This window comes from Equus przewalskii, chromosome 31 (assembly GCF_037783145.1).
Source record: "Equus przewalskii isolate Varuska chromosome 31, EquPr2, whole genome shotgun sequence".
NCBI lineage: Eukaryota > Metazoa > Chordata > Mammalia > Perissodactyla > Equidae > Equus > Equus przewalskii.
Genome location: NC_091861.1, coordinates 796,394 through 819,243, shown reverse-complemented (window position 1 = coordinate 819,243; position 22,850 = coordinate 796,394). Strand labels below are relative to the sequence as shown.

The window sequence follows — 22,850 nt, the reverse complement described above, 5'->3', positions numbered from 1 at the left end:
TTTGCTTTTGTTTGTTTAAGCAATTTAAATAAATATCCCACTGCCTTCTGTCCTCCATAGTGTCTGATGAGAAATCTGTTACTAATCTTACTGAGGATCTCTTGTAATGATGAGTCAACTTCTCCCTTGCCACTTTCAAGATTCCCTATTTTTGTTTTTCTAACAGTTTGATTATGTGTCTCAGTGTGGATCTGTTTTGAATTTACCCTACTTGCGGTATGTTGAGCTCTTTGGATTTGTAGATGCATGTTTTTCATCAAAATTTGGAAGTTTTCTACCATTATTTCTTCATATATTTCTTTCCTCTCTCTTCTCTTTCTAGTACTCCCACAGTGCATATGTTGGCTCACTTGGTGGTGTCCCACAGGTCCATTAGGCTCTGTTCACTTTTCTTCATTCTTTTTTCTTTCTGCTCCTCAGATTGGATAATCTAAATTGTCCTGTCTCCAAGTTCACTGGTTCTTTCTTCTGCCTGCTCAGATCTTCTGCTGAATCCCTCTAGTGAATTTTTGATTTTAATTCCTGTATTTTTCAGAATTTCTATTTGGTTCCTTTTTATAATTTCTCTTTATTGAGATTCTCATTTTGTTCATACATACATCATTTTTTTCTGGTTTCCTTTTGTTCTTTTGTACGTGGTTTTATTTGGTTTTTTTTTTTTTTTTAGCTCTTTGAGCATATTTAAGACAGTCATTTTAAAGTCTTTGTCTAGTAAGTGCAGTATCTGGGCTTTCTCAGTGGTGGTTTCAATTTTTTTTCCCTGTGAATGGGTGATATTTTCCTATTTCTCTGAGATTTTTTTTTTTGTTGAGAAACAGACACTGGAATATTATAATGTGGTAACTCTGGAAACAGGTTCCCTCCCTTCCCTGGAGTTGGCTGTTCTTGACTGTTGAAGGCTAAAGTCATCTGTTTGTTTAGTGAATTTTCCAAACTATTTTTGCAAAGACTTTACTCCTTGTCACGTTGGTCACTGAAATCTTTGTACCTTTAGCTTGTGTTCACCTAGTGTTTTGAAAAAGATTTCCTTTAATGCTAGGAGCTAACACACACACACGTGCGTGCACACACACACATAAGCTAGTCTTGGCGGATTGATTGTCCTGGGGCATTTCTTCAACACTTAGCCAGGCCATTTAAACTCTGCCTTAGCCTTCCTTCTTATACTGAACCTACAGATCAGTCAAAGGTGAAAGCTTATGGTCTTCACAGGTCTTCTCTGAGCATGTCTCCTGCCCTGGGCATGCATGTGGTTTTCTATATTCCCCAATATACATGGGCACTTTTGAATGAACTAATTTCTTAAAGAAACTCTCCCCTGTACTTCCTGCCTGGCTTTAGACAGTCTACTGTATGCCTCAACTGTAATCATTTGTCCTAGGTAGCTATGGGTCTTTGTTTGCCTCACAATGTTTTTGAGCAATGCCCACTACTTTCCACCCTAGTTGAGTTCCAAGTTAGGTAAAACAGAGATGAGTGCTTGTGTCAGCCCTTCAGGTAGCCCCAGACAGGTTTAGACAGAAACACATAATAATTGGCAGATAAGGTCTGCTTTGCTCCCTCTCTCCAGAACGAAGGACCAGAGTCCCACATTGGGAACACAGGTTGCTGGGGAGGGAATGGGGCAAGAGCAAGTAAAAACACTACAAAACTTTCCTACTGTTTTAAATTTGCCTTTTTCTTGATCAGCATTTGTTTAGTTGCTGTAAAACTGTTTTCCAGAGTTCTGAAAAAGTTGGTTCTGATGGTCCCTCCTTGGTTTTCTATGTTTCTGTGGAGGGAAGGGTATTGGGAGCTGTATATTCTGCCATTTTGTTGACATCACTTTTAATGCTAAAATTTATACGGAATGCAAAAGACCCAGAATAGACAAAAGAATCTTGCCAAAGAACAAAGTTAGAGGACTTACACACTCAGTAAATTTCAAAATATACTGTAAAGCTATAGTAGCAACATCATGTGGTACTGATATAAGGTTAGAGTTGCTAAAGCAGTTCAATGGGGAAAAGACAGTTTTTTGAAATGGTGCTGGGACAATTGAATATCCACACACAAGAAGACTTTAGACTCTTACCTCACACAATACAGAAAAATGAATTCAGAACAAATCACAGACCTGAATGTGAGAATTAATACTATTAAAGATTTAGAATAAAACAAAGGAGAAAATTTTCATGACCTTGGGTTAAGCAATGATTTTTGTGTGTGTGTGTTGAATATTGGACTCAAGTTAACATCTGGTGCCAATCTTCCTCTTTTTGCTTGAGGAAGACTGTCACTGAGCTAACATCTATGCCAATCTTCCCCTATGTTGCATGCCAGATGCCACCACAACATGGCATGATGAGTGGTGTGTAGGTCCATGCCCGAAATCTGAATCACTCTGGGTCACCGAAGTGGAGGACGCAAACTTAACCACTATGCCACTGGGTTGGTCCCAAGCAATGATTTCTTAAACATGATACCCAAAACACAATCTATAAAAGAAACAATTAATAACTTGGACTTATTCAAAATTTAAAACTTTTACATTTCAAAAGATACCACTAAGAAAATGAAATGAGAAGCCATCAGACAGGAAGAAAATATTTGCAAATGATATATCTGATAAAGAAATTATAATTAAAACCCAAATAATCTACTTCAATAATGGGCAAAATATTTGAATAGATACACTTCACCAAAGATATACAAATGGCCATGAGAAGATGTTGGAATATCATTAGTCACACTAGGAAAATGCCAATTAAAACAAGAAGACAACTTCACACCTATTAGAATGACTACAATCAAAAGACAGTCACAAGTATTGATGAGGATGTGGAGAAACAGGAACCCTTATACATTACTGGTGGGAGTGTAAAGTGGTGCAGTCACTTTGGAAGTTTCTTTAAAAAATCAAATATAAATGTAGATGATCCAGAAATTCCACTCCTAGGTATCAACCTAAGAGAAATGAAAGATACATCCACACAAAGACTTACATACAAATGCTCATGGTAGCATTTTTCATAAGAGCCCAAAACTGAAAATAATCCAAGTGTCCATGAATAGATGAATGAAGAAAATGTGGAATATCCATACAATGGAATACTATTCCCCCATAAAAAGGGATGGAGTACATGGTACAGTCTCAAAACATGACATCAAATTAAAACAGCCAGATGCGAAAGATCACATATTGCATGATTTCATTCATGTGAAATGTCTAGGAAAGGCAACTCTATTGAGACGGAAAGCAGATTTGTGGGGTTGAGAATGGGAATGGGGAGTGACTACAAATGAGCACAAAGGATTTTTATAGGGTAATGGAACTGTTTTAAAACTGGATTATGGTGATGGTCGCACAATTCTGTGAACTTCCTAATCACTGAATTGTATTCTTAAAACAGGTGAATCTGATGGTACATAAATTACACCTCAATAAAGTTGTTTCAATAAAACCCATATGTATGTATCACTTTGATAAAAATAAAACAAAATCAGACCAGAAGTCTCTGAGGAAGGTAAGGAGGACAGATGGATCGACGATGTGCATGAGGGTGATCCCAATCGTCCTTTCCTTCTCAGGTAGACTCTCTACAGGTGATTCTGTCCTAGATGAACAGCGAGGCTAATGGTCTATGTTGGTGATTCCAAACAAAACTATTCTTTAACCTTGAGAAGGAAAAAAGAGTGGGAAATAAGTTAGAGTTAATAGTCTCTTCCCCAAGATTCTAGAAGCATTTCCCAAACAGGCAACATCTTAGCTTATATGCTGCAACTTCAGAATCTAGTGAAAGCATGGTTCTTCCTTCATTCACAATCTGTGTATTTGTGTCACTGTGGATGTTCATTCAGTGTTTCTGAAGATTGAGTCTGTAAAATGATGCCAAATGTCGACATCCCAATCCTACTTCTCCAAAGATATACTGACCATGATGCATACTGTGAATTTCTGAAATTATTCATCACTGAATATACTCAGTTCTCAGGTATATTTGAAATAGTAATTTATTCTCAGTAACTGCTATAACTCATTTCTTAAATACTTAAAATTATACGCTTTAAAAAAATCTACACAATACAAAACGTATAAGGAAAACCTCAGTCCTCTCCTAGTGACCAGTGTTAACTGATATATACCCTTATATATTTGTCCTAGTAAACCAACAGATATATACATAGTTTTAAATTTTCTTGCTCCATCCCCCACTCCTTCCAAATGGTGTCATACTGTAGAAAACTTGCTATGTTTGTATGTCCAAAAGGCATGCTCAAGCTTATAATCAGTATGTGTAGGTCAGTTCTTAAAGGTTTCCTAGAGGACTATGGCATGCTACTAATGGATATTCATGTGCTTCCAGTTAGGCAATTACATGTGAAATAGGGCTCCTTTTTTTTTCTTCCCGTAGTGGGATTGCTGGTGGGTCAAAGGATTTGAAAATACAAATTGTAACAGAAATTGCCAAATTGCTCTCCCCCCAGATTGGAGTAAGTCCCCTTGTGCAAGCAGGATATGAAAGCGCCTGTTTCGCCACACCCTCGGTAGCACTGACTTTACTTTTCATATTTACCAACGAGAGAGGAAAAGTGGTATCTCTTTGTGTTAACTTACATTTTCCTGTCTCCAGGGGAAGGTGAATACCTTTTCATGTTTTGGGCCATTTACATTTATTTTTCTGTGGATTGACCCATATGTGTTGATTTTGCCCATCTTCCTATTAATTGTCATATTCTTATTTGTGACAGCTCTTTGTGTATTAGGGACATGTATTGAAATGTTTTTTCCCAAGTTTGTTTTGTTTTCTCAGGGTTTTCTTTCTGTAGAAAACTTTCTTTACGGTATTTTAAAAACTTTTAACTTTGGTCAAATCTGCACATTTTTCTTTAAGGTTTCTGAATTTCCTGTTTTGCTTTAGAAGCCTCTCCTTGAGGTTATATATTTTCTTATATATTATTACTTAAAACTTTTATAATTTAGTTTTTGTTCTATCTGAAATCCATGTTTTATGTTGAGATTGTTTTTGCTATCCTCATTTATTTTTTTAATGTATTCTTTTCCCAATGAAAGGAAATGCCCTTTTTAGCCTATATTAAGTTCCCTTATATGCTGCATCTATTTCTGGAATGTCTAGTCCACTTCCCTTATGTATCTGTTCTTTCCCATGACACTACCACATACTTAGATTATTGTAGCTTTATAATGTTTTATCATCTGGTGGGGAAATACCTCCTGTCTTATGTTCCTTTTTCAAAAATATGTTAGGAATTCTTGCATATTAATTTTTCCACCTAAGCTTCAATATAATTTTGTCCAGTTACAGAGGACCTCATGGCAATTGATTGGAATGGCATTAAATTCATATACTCATTTATGAAGGACTGGCATTCTCATTCAACTATATTAATCAATTAATATGTAAAAAATATACATGAAATAGGCCCTCTACATTGAAATATCTTTTCTGCCATCCAGTTCTCTTCTACTTTGGTGTAAAATTTAAAGTGCATGTTTTTTGTTTCAGCAATTTTTCTGTACTCCCATTATGCCTCCTATAACATATATGGTTCCATTTTGTTTTGGCTGTTTGGCTTAGTCTTCCTCCAATTGTTGCCAATCTCACCAGCACCTCCAGCTCCTCACTCATTTAGTGCAGTTGCTCCAACCTTCCAAATTCCTTCCAGCCTCTGGGCCTTTGCACACTGTCCCTCTGACGACCCATCCTTCCGGTCTGTTTAAATGTTATTTCTGTTAAAGGCCTTCTCTACCCCTTTTCAAATTTAGATTCAGTTATCCTTGACAGCACCTGACTTTTCCATCGTAGCACATAACATCACTTATAAATACATGTTTAACATGCTGTTCCCACTATGATAAATTTCAGGAACATGGTGTACTTGTCACCACCACGTACCCAACATGTAGCAGAATCTAGCATATATACTGTTCAATAGAGATTATTTTAATACAGCTCTCTATGATTTTAAAGACTGAACTACATGTGAAGAACAGATCCTTTCTTTTAACCAATTTAGTTAGCAAACAGCTCACTTTTAAGACAAACAGGAGAGAACCACTCAAACTGGTCAAAAATGAGTAAATGTCTGTCAACATCAATAGGAGACAATCTTTTTTGGTAAAAAATAAGAGAACTTGTGACCGAGAGAATGGGATCTTTCTATCTGCTTATGGACCATTACTAAAAATATGCTTTAATGTGCAATGCTTATAGCCAAGATAAATGAAATAGTGAAGAAAGTCCTTTTCACCCCATCAAGGAGTGTTTCCTGCGTTACCGGAAATCCTTAGAAGAGCTGAATGCTTACCTCAAATAGAGCTTTCACCTCTGGATAGCTAATTTAATTTGAAGACCAAGTAGGAAGATGAAAGAATACGGAGAAATAAAAGCCCATTCAATTTCCATTAGAATAAGTAAAAAATATTTATTATATATGTAGTAAAGATAAGAGAGATTTAGGTCCTTTCAAAGCTTCTGTTTTTGGTCTCTCCCCACCTTCTCTGCACATACTGCAGGGAGAAAGCCTTCTTGTATACTAGTGTTATAATACTTCTCTCATCAGAACAAAAACACAACACACAAAGCATAATAGAAATATTTGGTTCTTTTTAATTAGCTATTGATGGTATAATAAAATAAAGTGGCACCTAATTTAAACATTTAAAATAGTTCATTGAAGGATAATCTACAACACAATACGTTAAGCCTAATCGTCAAAATAACACCTCCTTTTTGGCAAGAAAGGAGAAATAAAGGCATAATCAAAATTATGAACAATAATTGGGTTCATGTGAACACTTATAGAGGATTTTGTAGGCATACTGGCAGGCACGATGTTGAAAAATCAATCCACTAGATTTGAAAATACTGGTAAGATAAAAAAGAAAGCTACACATTTCAGAGTTCATGTCTGAAACTAAAAAAAAATATCTACCAAATATCACAACAGATCTTTTAATGACTAATTGTTTTAAATAAGTTTTGTGTTCTGTACAAATTAAAGGACTCATGAATATAACCCCCTCCCCCTGCCACAGTTCAAATTTGCAATGGTCTCAGCAGAAAATAAACAGTTTGCAATTTAAACAGAATTGACAGCATTACAAAAGTTTACAGAATTTCTCTTTTCATCATTCTCCCTAACAGCAAAGATTACAATGACAGGACTGAATGATCAGAATGTAAAAACATTTGTGCAAAACTGCATTAATTGTTCTTACCATTTAACAGAGGTAAAACTTAGGAACACGTAATGACAATAATGAAAAAAAACCCACATTGGAAGTAATTCTACTTTAGATTCCAAACAACATGGATTATACCATTACTCAACATTAAAAGAACACGTGGCACCATGAGCAGCAGGAGCAGCGAAGGACTCAGCAATGACACCAGCCGAGGAAGCTGGCCCGGAACATGCCAGAGCTTCTCTGTGCACCAGCCAGCCACCTTAAAAGACTGGAAACAACTGGAGGGCTTAAAACTCACTTTAACGTCTTTATTCTTGAAATGTGTAGATCACAAATAAAATAGTGAAGAAAGTTCTTTTCACCCCATCAAGGAGTGTTTCCTCCGTCGCTGGAAATCCTTAGAAGAGCTGAATCATGGACTCCCTGGATTTACCCACGCCAATCCATTTAACTGGGAGGGGAAAAAAAGTATAACATTATTAACTCATTCATAATGTTCAGTCTCTGGGATTAACAGATTCCCCCACTCTCTCAGTGTCCTCATTTAACTTTTCTCCACATGCCTTGTGCTATCTCTTTGTTTTATCCTCTTAGCAGACTGTGCCAATTCTAAACAGAGTGCGCAGTCGAGATCCAACACAGGGTAGTCTGTCTTACCATGTCCTGTTTTAATCGCACGATATTTACAATTCCTCAATTCCTAATAATTAGGATAGTAAAATATTGGCCCAAAGCAGTAGAGACTTCAAGAAGCTTTGATCAAGTTCCTAATAAGTAGAAAAGATAAGCATCTTTGATAAATGGATGATGCTAACAGAGTATTGAAGTGTCACTGTAACTTTTGTATCTCAGACAGTAGCAATATCTGGAAGAGAACACTGTTTTACCTTGCACAGCCTTAGGAACCGCCTACTGTACCAGTCTATGCAAATCTCTAATCACGTGCACTACATGGGTAAACCTCTATGGTATTTTACAGATGTCACTGTTCAATTCACTTCGTTCATATTCCAAAAAATGTTCACTAAGAGCAGTGAGCAAACATACTAAATCTGACATCTTGTGGGAGGTGGGACAGCAAGTAAAATGGAAAACAAGGTTCATGTTTGAGATGAACGACAATACAAAATCAGACTAAGTACATGGTAGATTTTACACGGAGGACACCTCACACCCACGGCACTTCTGCTCTCTCAAATCTCCATCAGCGCCAATAAAAGGAAGAAAGCAATGTGTTAAAGAAAGACTTCACATAACTAGTCATGGCCATAACTTGGTTATACCTAACTCCTTGGCCAGCTAACAGTTGTTTTTACTAAAGAAGTTTTATTTTTTATTCTTCTATTTTTTCCAATTAGATTTCCTATTTTCCATACCTATTATTTCCTAATATATATTCAAGAAACACCCCCAACTCTCAAGGGTATTTTAACTCCAAATGAAAAAACCACACACCATTTTTGGTGGTGGTGGTGAAGCTACAAAAGGACTTGTTCTTAAGAGGGAGAAAGGACCGAGAATGAATGTCACAGGGGAGAAAACAGACTAACCAAACTAAGACAGGGTCACAAAGGGAGAGACGTGATCTATCGTCCTCAGTCATCTGAAGAGTCGGAGAAAGACGGTCCATTTACTCTAAGGAACAAAATTCTCATACATCTTGCTGGGCATTTATGCAAATCATGAGCATTCTACAAAGGCATAATCGTCTCTCTTTGTCCTATTTCAAAAGTAGACAGTTAAGTCAAAACTAGAAAAAGCAAAGATGGCTGTTTATCAAGTGTTTCTATTTACCTGGAACTTGAAGCTCATCTTCAATAAATCGAACATAATTTTGTGCATTAACAGGTAGTTCTTTAAATGTCCTTGCATTTGATGTGTCTGTGTTCCATCCTGGGAGAGTCTTATACTGAACTTCAACTTTATTTAAGACTTCTTGGTTTGCTGAAAGTTAAAGAGGAAGTATATTTGTTCATGGTGGACACTGCTTATTGTCAAACTTTTTTTTTTTTTTTTTTTTTTTTTGCTGAAGAAGATTCACCCTGAACTAACATCTGTGCCAATCTTCCTTTATTTTGTATGTGGGTCGCCTGCCACAGCATGGCTGCCGACAAGTGCTGTAAGTCCACACCTGCAACCAAACCCAGGCCACCGAAGCAGAGCACACCAAACATAACCACTAGGCCACAGGGCCAGCCCGTCAGATGACTTTTTGATATAGGTTCACAATATCTTATCAAAATCCCTGGAGCCAAATGTGTTTGGGAATTTAGAATTTTTTAGAGTTTAGAAAGATAACAGTATAAAGACCATCTGGGGTAGTATTTTATAATCAAACATATTTCTGTAGCAACACAGGATTATTCATTCGAAGCAGGTAGATTATTAGTTCTAACATCAGTTTAAATCAGGTTTTGCTGTCAAATGAATTTTGGTGTCAAACAAAAAACTTTCAATTTTTAGAGCTTTTCTGGATTTCTACACTATGATTAGGGATTGCAGGTCTGCATGATGGCAGCAGTCTCACAGAAAGAAGGCTCCCTTACTTGCTCTCATCTGGGAAAGCTTCTAATGCTTTTGTGACTGTGCACAAAAGCTCAGCTGGAAATTGTCCTCACTATATACCTAAGCATTTTCTCCATATCCCCTAATAGAAACTGAAAATGTGCTAAAAGAGACCGGTCCCTTTGACTGAGACGGTGCAGCACATGCTATGGTACACTGTCGACTTCCCTTTGCAGGACCGAGACACTCGTTTCGCCAGCTGTGGGAATATTGCCTGCTGACAACTCACAGTCCAGAATTTCCCCAGAAATTGCCCTCCACTGAAGGGAGTTGCCTCCCTGTACCAGCCCGTATCCAGTGACTGGTCAATGTGGGTATATATATAGGACCTGGCCACTTACCTTAATTTGGGACAACTCTGAAGGGCCATTCCAGCCCCAGAGCTCCTCATGGGATCAGCTGAGGGCTTGTGATGTAACTACCTTGCAGTTCAGCTTCTCCCTCTGCCTACTCCTCCTTCTCTCACTCCTTCACATATGTTGTTGCTCAGAGTAGTTATGAGCAAACGACTTGCATGCAAATCTCTCTATCAGAGTCTGTTTCCTAAGGAACGCCACTGAAGACAGTTGGTGCCAGAGTGGTGTGAGGAAGAAGGCTCTAAAATGGGATCTTGGAGCTGGATCACTGCACAGCTGGCAGGCAATGAGGACCATCACTGAAGGGAGGTAGAGTATGGATAGCCTCTGTCATGCTGCAGTACTGCAATTGTGAAAACCTCCATGGGAGGTAAACGGCGCTGCCATACGGGGGGAAAGTAAAGCAGTGGCAATATCTGAGGCTTTGAGAAATAAGCACAATGGAACAATGGAATTGGACAGCTCCAGATGAATGCCAGTCATGAACAGGAGAAAGACAATGAAAGTTAAGACAAAGTGTGCAAGTCAGAAGGCCTCCTTGGCATCTAGAGAGAATCTCATCTCCTACGGCAGAGGGCAGAAAAAGCTGAGGATCAGGCTCGAGACTCATTAATACAGACAGCAGAAGCTCCAGAGAAAGGTGAATTCTCAAATCCAGCATGCTGTTTGAGAAGTGGGACCCTGAGACTGTGGATGGAACATCTGGGTTGATGTACATGAAAATTCTGAATCCACAGCTTCGCTGATGGCCTGCAGAATGCCCTACTACTTCCTGTTAAAGGCTAAGGCTTCCCGTTTGAAGAAGAAGCAGAAGCGCTCCCTTACAAGGGGGCAGGTGCCCCTCTCAGGTTCCACCTTTACCTCCCCTCCTGCCCAGCAAACATCATCTAGGGTCAAGTCAAAACACAACTTGGCCAAGAAGCGCTGGGCTGGCTAAGTTCGGAGGGAAGGGACTACACTCCGAAGATCTGCAGGACTGAGCCAACACTTACCAGCAGGAGCCAAGGAGTCCGTATGGGACTAGATCCTGAGGGTGCTGGAAGGGTACAGCGCGTGACGGAAACTCAAGTCAAATAAGCAAGTATACTGCTCTGCCATGACCCATGAAACAGAGATGATGAAAGCATACTGCTAGGAATGCTCTTCGAAGCTTAGACAAAGTGAAGAGCCACACTAGGCAGACAGTTCAGAACTGCTTGTGCCAGACGACAGAAGGAGTCAAGAGACTCAGTGGGGCTGCTACTTCCAGCCATGAGGCAGCACATGGTTCCAGACTAACTCTCCCAGCATAAACAACTGTAAAACTGGGCAAAATAGATGACAGCTCTTCACGGGCAGTGGACAACACGCAGCATAAAATTGTGGTTTCTGAGAGAAAGAAAACTCACAAGCAAGTCCCGAAACTACTCAGCTCTCTGCCCAGGGACAATTTCCTGACCACTGGAGTCAGCAGGGAACAGTGGTCCCGCTGACCTGAGGAAGGCAGATATAGGATTTCAGGGAAGCTGAAGCAGCTAGAATCATCGAGATCAAGCGTCAGAGAGGAAGGAGCTATACAGAGAGGGCCCCCCAAACCCAAGTCCGTGTGAAAGTCCCATGGCTGAAGTTCAGCTGTACATGCAAAGAATGGGACCATCAGAGGCTTACCAGTTATCAGTTGTTACACAGTTGCGTGGACAAAAGTTCTAGAGGTCAAGCAGTGCTGGTGGAAGGGAAGGGACAGAACACACTGGAGCTCCAGCACTGCCAGATTGGAGAGATCTCTTTACATCTTGTTAACTCTTCTGGCATCCAGCTAAGACACCAGAAAGGCTGCTCCTTAAAGCAAAAACCACACTCTAGAGTAAAATCTCCTACAGAACCCCCAAAATGAAGCCTAAAACCAACTCTGCCAAGATGCACAGAGGAGACGGAATTTGGACTGATTCATACGAAGTTAGAGAGGTTTAGGAAACAACTTGGGTTCTCCACATAACTATACTAACAAATCATAAACCAAGCCATTCAAGTTCGAGATGACCAACCTGTAATTCAGTTGTCCCCTAAAACAAGAACCAGTACTCTTCAGAGGAAGACAAGAGAATCCGAGCCTCTACAATATATTATCCACAACGTCCAATTTTCAACCAAAAGCTGTTAGACACAAAAACAGTGATCTACAATCAAGGAAAAGAATAGTCAAGAGAAATCAAACTGGAGATGGCCCAGATGTTGAACTAACAGATAATGACTTTAAACATGTTTCTAACAACTTGCAGCTATCCTCATTTCCCAAAGACTGGTCGTTATTAGCAAGTCACAAAATCTACCAGCCTACCAAGTTTCATTAAGCTAGTTAAGATTCCTTCATTTGGCATATTCTCAGTCTTATAGGACGACTGAACAAATTAACAGTTCCTATTTGTGGAAGCCAGAAATGTTTATGGAACTTCCTGAGTAACTGAAGAAATCACACGACTGAAGATATGCCTGAAAACACACACTGCCTCAAGTAGGAAGTCCCCCTACCTGACCTCCATCCACTTCAGACACAGAACAGAGGGCAGAGAACACCACTCACGTGGCTTAAGGACAGGGTGGGTTACTGTATCGGGAGCCTGCTCACCCTGACAAGCAGTGCTCTGTCCCCCACTCCTTATTTCCCAAGGAAGGGAGGAGGGCCTACATGGAAGTTACTCTGAAAATAGGGAGGATGAGGTTCAGAAGCAGCATAGCAGGGCTCAGAGGTGCCATGTTTCTGCTTTCCTATTTTGAGTTTGAGTACACGCTTGCCTGAATCAGCATTCAAATGCAAAGCCTGTGGCTATATATCATAAATTATACAGAAGAGCTTTAAGAAATTGCTCGAAAACATTCACCTCATAAAACTCTTTATATAAAGCCTAAAAAGAGTACCTGGGAAATGAGGTATGATGTCACCAAATAATTTGTACGCAATTCCAACTTTGATTTCTGTAAACACGTCCAAAATATCCAATTTGGTAAGTGCCAACCTAATTTTGGAAGAAAAGGCAACATTAAAACCAACTGTTACAAGCCCTAACTTCTAACTTGATGAGGAAGTAAAGGAAAATTTGTACAAGCTAAAAGTTCTAAAGCAATTCTGAAAACTGGTTAGGATTATATTTTAAAGCATGCCACACATAAAACACTATGAGACAATATACTGATATAGTTTCCTCAAAATAAAAAATGACTTAACTGACCTACTAGTGAGTTACCTTTTAATAATTATAACAGATTTTCACTCATTGATCCACACCCTTTCCCTTAGCTTTCTTATGATTGATCAAAACGTATTTGTGGGAGGGCTGCCTGGAGTAAAGGATGCATTCTGTCACTGTGGGGCACAGCAGAGCTCACTGTTCCATGTGGATGACCACAAGACATGTGCACATTTACCCATATGCCATCAACCCACTTCTTCATTCTGGTTACCATCACCTCCACCCTTCTGGTCAGAAATCATCAAAGGAGAGTGAGGAAACCACACCAAGGATCTCTTCATGATAGATCAAAATCTCCTAATAAACTGACTGGAAAAGAGTTTTAAGGAAAAATCTGTGGAAATTAGATAAAACACTAGGTTTGGAATTCTTGTCCACAAATTATTTTTTTGTCCTTTATTCTGTTATTTGCTAGAAGTTAAGCCTAATTAATATAGACACAAATACACTTATTTACATATTTTATGTATATATGTTAATAACAACTTTTACTGAGAATTTTCAGTGAGCCAGGCAGTGTGCTATATGCTTTCACTACATTTCTCATCTAATTTTAAAAACACCCCTATAATATAAGTAGGTAATATCATTATCTAGATTTTAAAGATGATGAAAAAGGCACAGAAAGATTAACTTGCCCAAAGTCACACAATATTATGCATGGATCTGAGATTTGAATCCAGAAGTCAGATATCAATCAAGCCCATGCAATAAATCACTGTTACACTGCCTCCCCTCTGTATACATACTCTATGCTTGCCTTGTCTATCCACCCATCCAGCCATCCATCCATCTACCTACCTACCTACCTACCTATCTTACTTCCCTCTATACTTATACATATGCAAGAGTATTATGATTCTTTTCTCCCATTCTCGGATGCCCAGGAAGATAATTTGGGGTCCCTCTCCCTGTGCACCCTTCCTCTATATCTTGGTCCACTTCTACCTTGAACTGCAATTTCATTCAGAGGCTAAAGAGCGAAATTTTTCTATTACAGTACTACTTCAAGTTTGCATTCCACAAAATTTAACCTGTGGCCATGAACTGTCCTATTATTTCCTGAAATAAACGCTTCTAAGAATACTCACGCAGTAAATCCATTAATCATATGAGCATATTTGAGCAAAACGAGGTCCAACCAGCCACATCTTCTTTTCCTTCCAGTAGTTACGCCAAATTCTCTACCTCTCATTTGTAACAATTCTCCAATTTCCTAGGGAATAGAAAATAGAACTTTAGGATTAGAATACCAATGCTGTAAATCCAGTAGAATTAGACTTAAGATCAAATAACAAATCAAATTCTCTTTGAGATAAACAGTTTTTAGAAAATAACTTGGGTTTTATGTTAGGGAAGCATTATTGAGAATAGGTTCACTTTTTGCTTCATTTATCTACCATTTTTTAAAAACCAATATTTTTTATGACGTTATATAGATAACCTCTTAAAATTTAGATTAACATATAAAAACTACACAGGCTGCATTTTAAATACTAGGTTGTTAATAAGCATTCATTAAAATAGACAAGCCACCTGTTCCAAGAACAACTGCATTTGCTAATTTTCCTGGAAGCCAGGAGGCAAACTCTCACCTGTAGGCAGCTGTTGATCACAACGCTCTTTTCAAAAGTGAGGCTGAAAATGATGCTCAAAGATCTAAGATACAGCCACTCCCTACAACCTAATTTTCCCACCTGTGATCTATCTCTTCCCTAATTTACACCTTTCTGATTAAAGTCATCATTTCATTACCTCTTGTATTCTGACATCATTACAATTATGTGTTTTTTTAAATGTTGCTCTGTCAGGTTTGAATCCCAGGCCTGTCTATCTCTGTGGCCTTAAGCAAGTTACTTTAGCTCTCTGTCCCTCAGTTTCCTTGTGTGTACAACGGACGGTGATACTACCCAGCTCCCTGAGCTACGGCGAGGATCCAAAGAGCTCCTAATTCTCCAGCACTGAGACAGTGCCTGGCCCGAGTAACCACCACTTGCATAAGTGTTGGCTGCAACAAGACAATGTCTGGAGATGACTTTGCTCAGCCCCGGCCCCTAGGAAGCTCTTGGTGAAAGGTAGTTGTTATTTTTAACTTCTTCCTTCTCTGCCACTATCTTAATCCCCTCGTGAACCCAGCTTCTTTAGCCCTGCAATTAGTTATCTTTATGGACCCTCTAATCTCTCCTCTTTGGTTGCCACGCTGCTGCCACTAACAACAAAAGTGTGTATAATTTTTTTTAACATTGCTCTGATCAATCTTGTACATTAAGTAAAATGCACAGAAGACAAGAATTCATTAAGGAAAAAAAAGCATGCATTTTTATTTTAAAACTTTTTGGATCAGATTTACTGAGGCTTACATTGTCTTGCTCTGTAGGAAAGGCACCAATACCAACTCTAGTTGTATAAGCTTTCACAACTCCATACACTTCTCCAACATTTTGAGGGGGCATACCCAATCCAGTACAAACACCTCCAACTGTACAGTTTGAAGAGGTTACGAAAGGGTAAGTTCCTAAAAATAGAAACAAGTATTATAATATATACACACATAATTTTAAAACAGAATTACTGGGAAAATTCTGCATTTGAATATATTTTAGGTATTTGACAGACTTGAATATAACCGTAACTGCCCTCTCAAAGCCCCAATGTTCTTAATTCTTTTTGTCTCTTTTAATAAGATAGAAACAGGTGGTTAGAGCTTAACTATGGTGCTTACACTGGAGAGGCTCCTTGAGTTGCTCAGCCTCTGCATGGCGGGCACTCATCTAACGGACTGCTAAATAGTTTAATGCCAAAATCCTCGTGTTATCCACTCTGGAGACTTATAATCTATCTTCCATAGATCTTAGAATATGCATGTTTAATAACAATGTATATTAGGTTCCTGATGTTTTAAAAAAGGCAGAATTATTAAAGATAAAGGTCCTTCCATAGGATTCATTTAATCATTATATAGTTGAACCAAGGACCAAACAATAAAAATCACAGTTCACAGAATCCCAAACCCACTGACCTGAATAGTGATTTTATTTTTCTAATGAACTACAAAACTTAACACATGTATTGTGTTTTCCAAAACACTCCTTTAAAGAAAAGATGAGTATAAGATGACAAACTTCAATCATTTCTGAACACACAAGCTAAAAGCCTTGTTTCAAAACTCCTTAATGCTGACATTAAGTATTCCATCTGAGGCCCTTCAGGGCTCGGTTAAGCTCTCAGCGACTCCGTCTCACTCACCAAAGTCGATGTCTAGCAGCGCTGCATTTGCACCTTCTACCAGGATCTTCTTTGGTGGTCCATGTAGGGCCTCATAGAGGAAATAAACTCCATCTTTCACCATCGGTTTAACCCTTTCCATATAACCCTATATAGGAAGACAAAAACCAATTTCAATTTATACTAAGAAATTTACAATATAACATATATGAGTACAAATCACCTGACTTTATGAGAGTGAAAACAGACAGATGCCAAGTGGAAAGGGACTAGGGATGGTGCTCACCCTACTGAACATCTGGGTTAGCTTTGGTCTCTCATGCTGATTCTCCAGAGCCCGAAAAAAGATACTAGCTCAAGAAAAGCAGAGAGAGAATGAAACTCAAAGGTTGTATATCAACCTCACTACAAATAATGATGACAACCTTCCCAACAGCCAAGTACTCATACTTCATAAACCAGCTTTCAGGAAAATGAAAAGAAGTGACTACATTACATTGTGTTTTATACTTTGTGAGGTTTTTTAAAACCTACATTTATAATCCATGTAACCATGAGTTTTGCATCAGGGTGATTCTTAAAACGTGGTGAGGGCCACAAGTGACATTGTCAAGCAGGCAAATATCAATCACTGATTGCCAATATTCTTGTGCCATTGTATTCCATTACAGTAAAATATCTCAGCAGTATTACTAGTAAAGAATATCAAATACTATTTTACACATGAGCATTATAAAACTTTCTCAAAACATATTTAGTGTTAATAATATTGCTTAATTTTAGAAGTCAATTAAAAATGTAATATAAAAAGTTTCCCCAAAAGCCTATAGTATAACTGCAGTAAAACCTAGTTGCAACTATGTTTAAATATTTAGCCAGACAAGTACGGAAGTTCTGAGATGCACTCAAGAGCTCACCTGAGTATGTTAGACCATTGATCAAAGTATGGTCCCCCCTTGCCTCTAATCTCCAATCTCATGCTTATTCCTATTTTAGTCCTTTTTTTGCCTGAAATGAACATACTATTCATCACGTCCCTTGTTCATTAAAGCCCTGGTTCAAAATATATCACCTATTAAGAACCTTCTTACTCAGTTCTGTTCATTATTCATCTACATTACATTCACATGGAACATGTATAAAATAAAATCGAAAAGCCATACCCATACTTTAGCACAAAAATATTTCCAAGCTGCTAATAATAAATTTAAAATATTTGTTGCATGACAGAATGAAAAGAAAATGGCAGTCTATTTTAAGCAACAATGAATACAATGAAATGCAAATACCTAATATTTAGAATATTCCTTGAAGGTCAATTTTTTTAGGAATTTAGTGAGTGGACAGACCTAAGGTCTGCAACTGTTCTAGAATGGCATGAGGCTTATCAATTCCTATTCAGTTCTGAAACTGATGTACATATTTATTTATAGAAGAGAAGGAGTAATAATCAGATACTCAGGAAGCCGCCTGAAATTCTCCAAAGACTGTACAGGAAGGAAGGGTGGAAAGGATGGGAGGCCTGACTACTGACTGACTCAGGCACTACCGAGCCCTAGCAGTTGCCAACTGTGGTCTCATCTTTGGCTAATTACCTGACTGTCTCTTAAGAGGACAGCGCCAAAGAGATTGATCTTATGGGGTTTAGTTCCTAAATGGACTGGTTAGCTTGAAAAGTTACCATCCCTCATTTGTCCCTTTGTTGATCTGGCCTCCACTCTGCTATGAGTGATTTTTACATAATACAAATCTAGTCCTTTTTCTGCTTCAAAATTATTCAGCAGCTTTTCATGATCTCCAAGATAAAAGCTGACATCCCTGTCACTGCACTTAAAGCCAATACCAGACCGAGGATTCGATCCCTGCTCGTCTCACCGTGTTTTCAGGGACTTACTCCTGCCCCCTGCTCCCTGCACAAGCTTTTCCTGAAGCCGCATCACGTGAAGTTACTCAAACGTGCCATGTCCTTTTAGGCCTATATGCTTTCAGACTTGAACAGGACAAATGATTTGCTTTATCAGTTCTTATCCATAATACTTTACACGTATCTGTCTGGTACTGATACTATAAACTATTTAATGTCTATCTTCTCAGTCATAATGTAATTTCCATAAAGGAAATTAAAGACCACATGTTCTTTATTCTTATATTTTCAGTTCCAAACACTAAGTCTAAATGAATAAAGATCTAGGTACCAATTTGGCAAGCAACTTTCAAAACGGTCATTATAAAGGTCAGAAAGCATTACCTTGAGTTTTTGTAACTCCCCTTCAATGTCTATTTCCAAAGTGGGGTATATAGATTTGTACTGGTTAGCCAGAACTTTGAACCTGAGAAATACAGATAAATCAAGACGTTACCTCTGTTTAAAAATATTCCGAATAATTATATATGATTCAAATGGTTTCAGTACGTAAGTGGTCTTAACTACAAATTAAACCCCAAACTGAAATTACACTGAGACATTAAATCTAATAAAGGAGCTATCAGTCTCATGAATAAATGATACACTTAGATATTTTTTACTCAAGTTCAGGAATATCAACAATATAATTAAGGTGATATGTGCAAGTGGGGGGGAATGACTGAAATCTGTAACCATAAGACTTAAATCTGAATTAATTGTTACAGTGTGTGAAGAACAAAGCGTACTGTCCACATGATACTTCCAAGAGACCCTAGCAGTCTGCCTCCGAGATTCCAGTGTGGGGGCCTGACAGTACAGACACAGTGCTGACCGAAAACAGATACAGCACATCACACCTCTGATGCCACCTGTAATTAAACGCAACCAACAGACTCCCCATCACTGAGTCACCAGATAGCTTTCTGATGATCACTAGGTTTCCCATGGAGACTTTTCTACAGAGAGTAAGTGTGAATGTCGCATTTCTATTTTTCAAGGTGAGCTTGGTACACAATAGTTCACTAGCACCTGAGAGGCTAATTATTTCTAGGCAGGAGGACATAATGCCTCTGGATCTAAAAATCTAAGGACCAAGACTCTAGGATATGGTGACCCCACCAAAGTAGTGAAACATCCCTCTGAAAACATCTCTATTTCCTAGCAAACCATTCTAAACTCCAATCCTTAATTATAATTGTGGCTTTGTCTTCTTGAGGTACCACTATGATATCATCATCATGTTATTTTCATGAAGTTAACCGGAAATTAAGGACCAATTAGAATGTAATAAAAAACAACTTTAATATTCCAAATAAAAAAGCCAACCACCACTATTCAACTAGAATACTGATTTTACCAATGTGTATCCTGGGTTTTAAAGATTCTAAAAATCCATTCGCTCTCCATTTTGAAACACAAGTTCATTACCTCTCAGAGAAGTCATCGAAGTCAGAGACAAGATCGCACATCCTGAGTCCACTGCGAGCAGCTTTGGAGGAATAAACCGGGCCAATGCCCTTTTTTGTGGTACCCAAACTTAAAAACAAATCAAAACGAGTTTTGAATTAGACAAGAAAGATGCAGTTCTTGTGGTTGGATCTTCACACTGAATGAAATTACTAGACTATTTTCTGTTTTTGTTATAAGTTTAGCAAAACTTTCTCCTAACTTTCTTTTCATAATCCTATTGATTTTCTCTGAAATCTAAACACGATATTCTAATACTTTTTTCCTTAATCCTCTGGCCTAGAATTTAAACATAAGGGTCTGGATATGCTTAAACTGTGCACACACAAAATATCATACTTTTTTCCTGCTTGTTCTTGTCTCTGTTGTTCCTGGATACCATCAGCTGCTTGATGAAAATCAAATACTGAGGAGAAAAAAGGCAAAATCACAGTTGTTGTTGAAAGAAATATAGGAAAGCATAAGATAATGCATTTTAAATCACTGAAGATATAAATCCCTTCAGCCTAACATCATTATGACAAATAAATGGATACATTTTAAAACATGACAATAATGGTGAAAGTCAAGGTTATAACGCCAACTGCTATATTAATATGAAAATACAACTGATTGTTCGTTCCTATTTACTGCAGTCTATGCTAGTTTAAAAATGAGTCCTTAAGAGGGTAATTTTGGAACACCCTACCCTACAATTCTATAAACCTCACTTTACTAAGGTATCTCTTTTCTTCAAGTTCTGAACTCCAGAAATCCGGGAATTATTCCCACATCTCCCTCTCCCGCAGTAGGCCCAAGCTTCCATCACCTCTCACCAAACTGTAGTCCCCTAATCAGTGTGCCTATCTCCACTCCTGGACATCTTTAATTCATAGTGTTTAATGCAGCCAAAGCTCTCCTCCCAAAACACAAGTATGATGCCACCACTCCCTTACTTTTAAACTCAATGACTCTCTATTGCTCAAAAGAAAACGACCACTCTTTCACACGTCCTCCTTGCACAGTCTGCCCTTTCATCTTACACTAGGCTCGGCCCCTCTGGGCACACGGGCCTTCTTTTAAGTCCTGGCTACGAGGCATGTGCTTCTCCTGTCTGAACATGCCTCCTCCTATGCCTGGATGCACCATGGAGCTTGTGCCCTCTGTCTCCAATACTTTATGAGTATTGAGACCATGTTAGTTTAGCTTAGTAGTTGATTTTCTGTCTACAAGTTCTCAAATATTTACTGACTGAATAAATAGCTAGTTTATGGAACAGGCAAGGCCTAGAATTTTGGTCTCTGGACTTTTAACCAAGGCTTCTTTTTTTAATTTGTTTTCTAAACAGCCTTGTGGGAATATAATCTACATACCATAAAATCCATCCATTTAAAGTATGCAATTTCATCATTTTAGTATATTTAACCATGGCTTTTTTTCACTAATGATTGTTATTGTTTCGAAATAAGCTGAAATGTGTAAATGTCAAAGAGAATGACTGATATAAGGTTCCTGGAACTAGTGGTGGCATCTGTAAAAGAACTATTTAGAAGTATTAGAAGATTCTAGCATTAGAATATTGTAGTTACAGATGGTGAAACTAGAAAAGTTCGAGGACACCTGACCTAAAACCACCCTCTGGTTAACCCTGGCCCCTAAAGCCTCCGAAGTCCTCCACCCTGGTTCCCCCTCTTGAGGCCCTACAGGACTGTCAAGGCAGTCCCCTCTGCACAGCTGTGTCTGATCAACAGGTTTCCCTGGTGGTCTAGTAGGGGAGTTCTGACATTTCTGTACATTAATTACGATACAGAAACTAAATTTTTATTGTGTGATTTAAAGTTATCCCGTAAATCACTATTTGCCTCAGTGCCACAGCACTAGGTGGCAATAACCTCCTTAAACCACAGTGGCATACTCTACACCAAAAGACAGCTACAAGAATGTTCAGAGCAACATTATTTGTAATAACTCAATATTGGAAATGACTCACATATTCATTAATGGTAGAATGGATAAATAAATTCTGGCATATTCATTCATATAATGGGATACTATATGGCAATGGAAAAGAATAAAATATTGTTCGTGTAACAAAAATGAATCTCATGAAGTTGAGCGGAAGTCAGCTACAAGAGATTACATAATGTATAATTTTACATAAAGTTCAAAACTAGGCAAAACTAACCTAGGGTGAGAAAAGTAATAGAGTCATGTGCTGCATAACTCATGTTTCGGTCAACGACAGAAAGCATATATGACAGGAGTCCCATAAGATTAGTACCATCTAGCCTACGTGTGTAGTAGGCTATACCACCTAGGTTTCTGTAAGTGCACTCTACGATGTTCGCACGACGACAAAACTACCTAACAACATATTTCTCATAACATATCCCTGACACTAAGCGACGCCTGACTATAATAGCGCTTACCCTTGGTGAAAGGGAGTAGCTAATGACTAGGAAAGATCATTAGAGTAGCTTTTTTTTGTAATCAAGATATACCTGACATAGAACAGTTTCAGGTGTACAACATAACGATTCAATATTTATATGTATCCTTAAATGATCACCACAATAAGTTTAGTTAACATCCATCACTATACACAGCTACAAACTGTTTTCTCTTGATGAGAACTTTTAAGATCTACTGTCTTAAGTTTCAAATATCCAATATAGTATTATTAACTATAGTCTCCATGCTGTATATTACATCCCCATAAGATATTTACTTTGTAACTGGAAGTCTGTACCTCTTGAGCACTTCCACCCATTTTGCCCACCCCTCCCATGCCTCTGGCAGCCACCAATCTGTTCTCTGTGTCCATAAACTTAGTTTTTCATTTTTAGATCCCACGTATAAGTGAGATCATACAGTATTTGCCTTTCTCTGTCTGACTTATTTCACTTAGCATGTCCTCAAGGTCCATCCATGTT

At 38.3% G+C, this 22,850-nt stretch overlaps 1 protein-coding gene across 4 annotated transcripts in view; it reads right to left on the bottom strand.

Annotated features, from left to right (window-relative positions):
• Positions 1 to 6,588: 6,588 nt before the first annotated feature.
• The window catches only part of ADSS2 (adenylosuccinate synthase 2), a 39,771-nt gene continuing 23,509 nt past the window's right edge, over positions 6,589 to 22,850 (bottom strand). For 3 of the 4 annotated variants that reach the window (XM_008509762.2, XM_008509763.2, XM_070602122.1), the window contains 9 exons: positions 20,278 to 20,344; positions 19,900 to 20,007; positions 18,814 to 18,895; positions 16,587 to 16,713; positions 15,701 to 15,855; positions 14,432 to 14,556; positions 13,009 to 13,106; positions 8,987 to 9,136; positions 6,589 to 7,643 (listed from right to left, as the gene is read on the bottom strand). In XM_008509762.2, the coding sequence (XP_008507984.2) occupies positions 7,591 to 7,643; positions 8,987 to 9,136; positions 13,009 to 13,106; positions 14,432 to 14,556; positions 15,701 to 15,855; positions 16,587 to 16,713; positions 18,814 to 18,895; positions 19,900 to 20,007; positions 20,278 to 20,344 (965 nt within the window). In that variant the 3' untranslated portion in view covers positions 6,589 to 7,590. Of the gene's footprint in view, positions 7,644 to 8,986; positions 9,137 to 12,137; positions 12,270 to 13,008; positions 13,107 to 14,431; positions 14,557 to 15,700; positions 15,856 to 16,586; positions 16,714 to 18,813; positions 18,896 to 19,899; positions 20,008 to 20,277; positions 20,345 to 22,850 lie in introns of all 4 variants that reach the window. The other variant, XR_011535255.1, reaches the window with a different exon arrangement.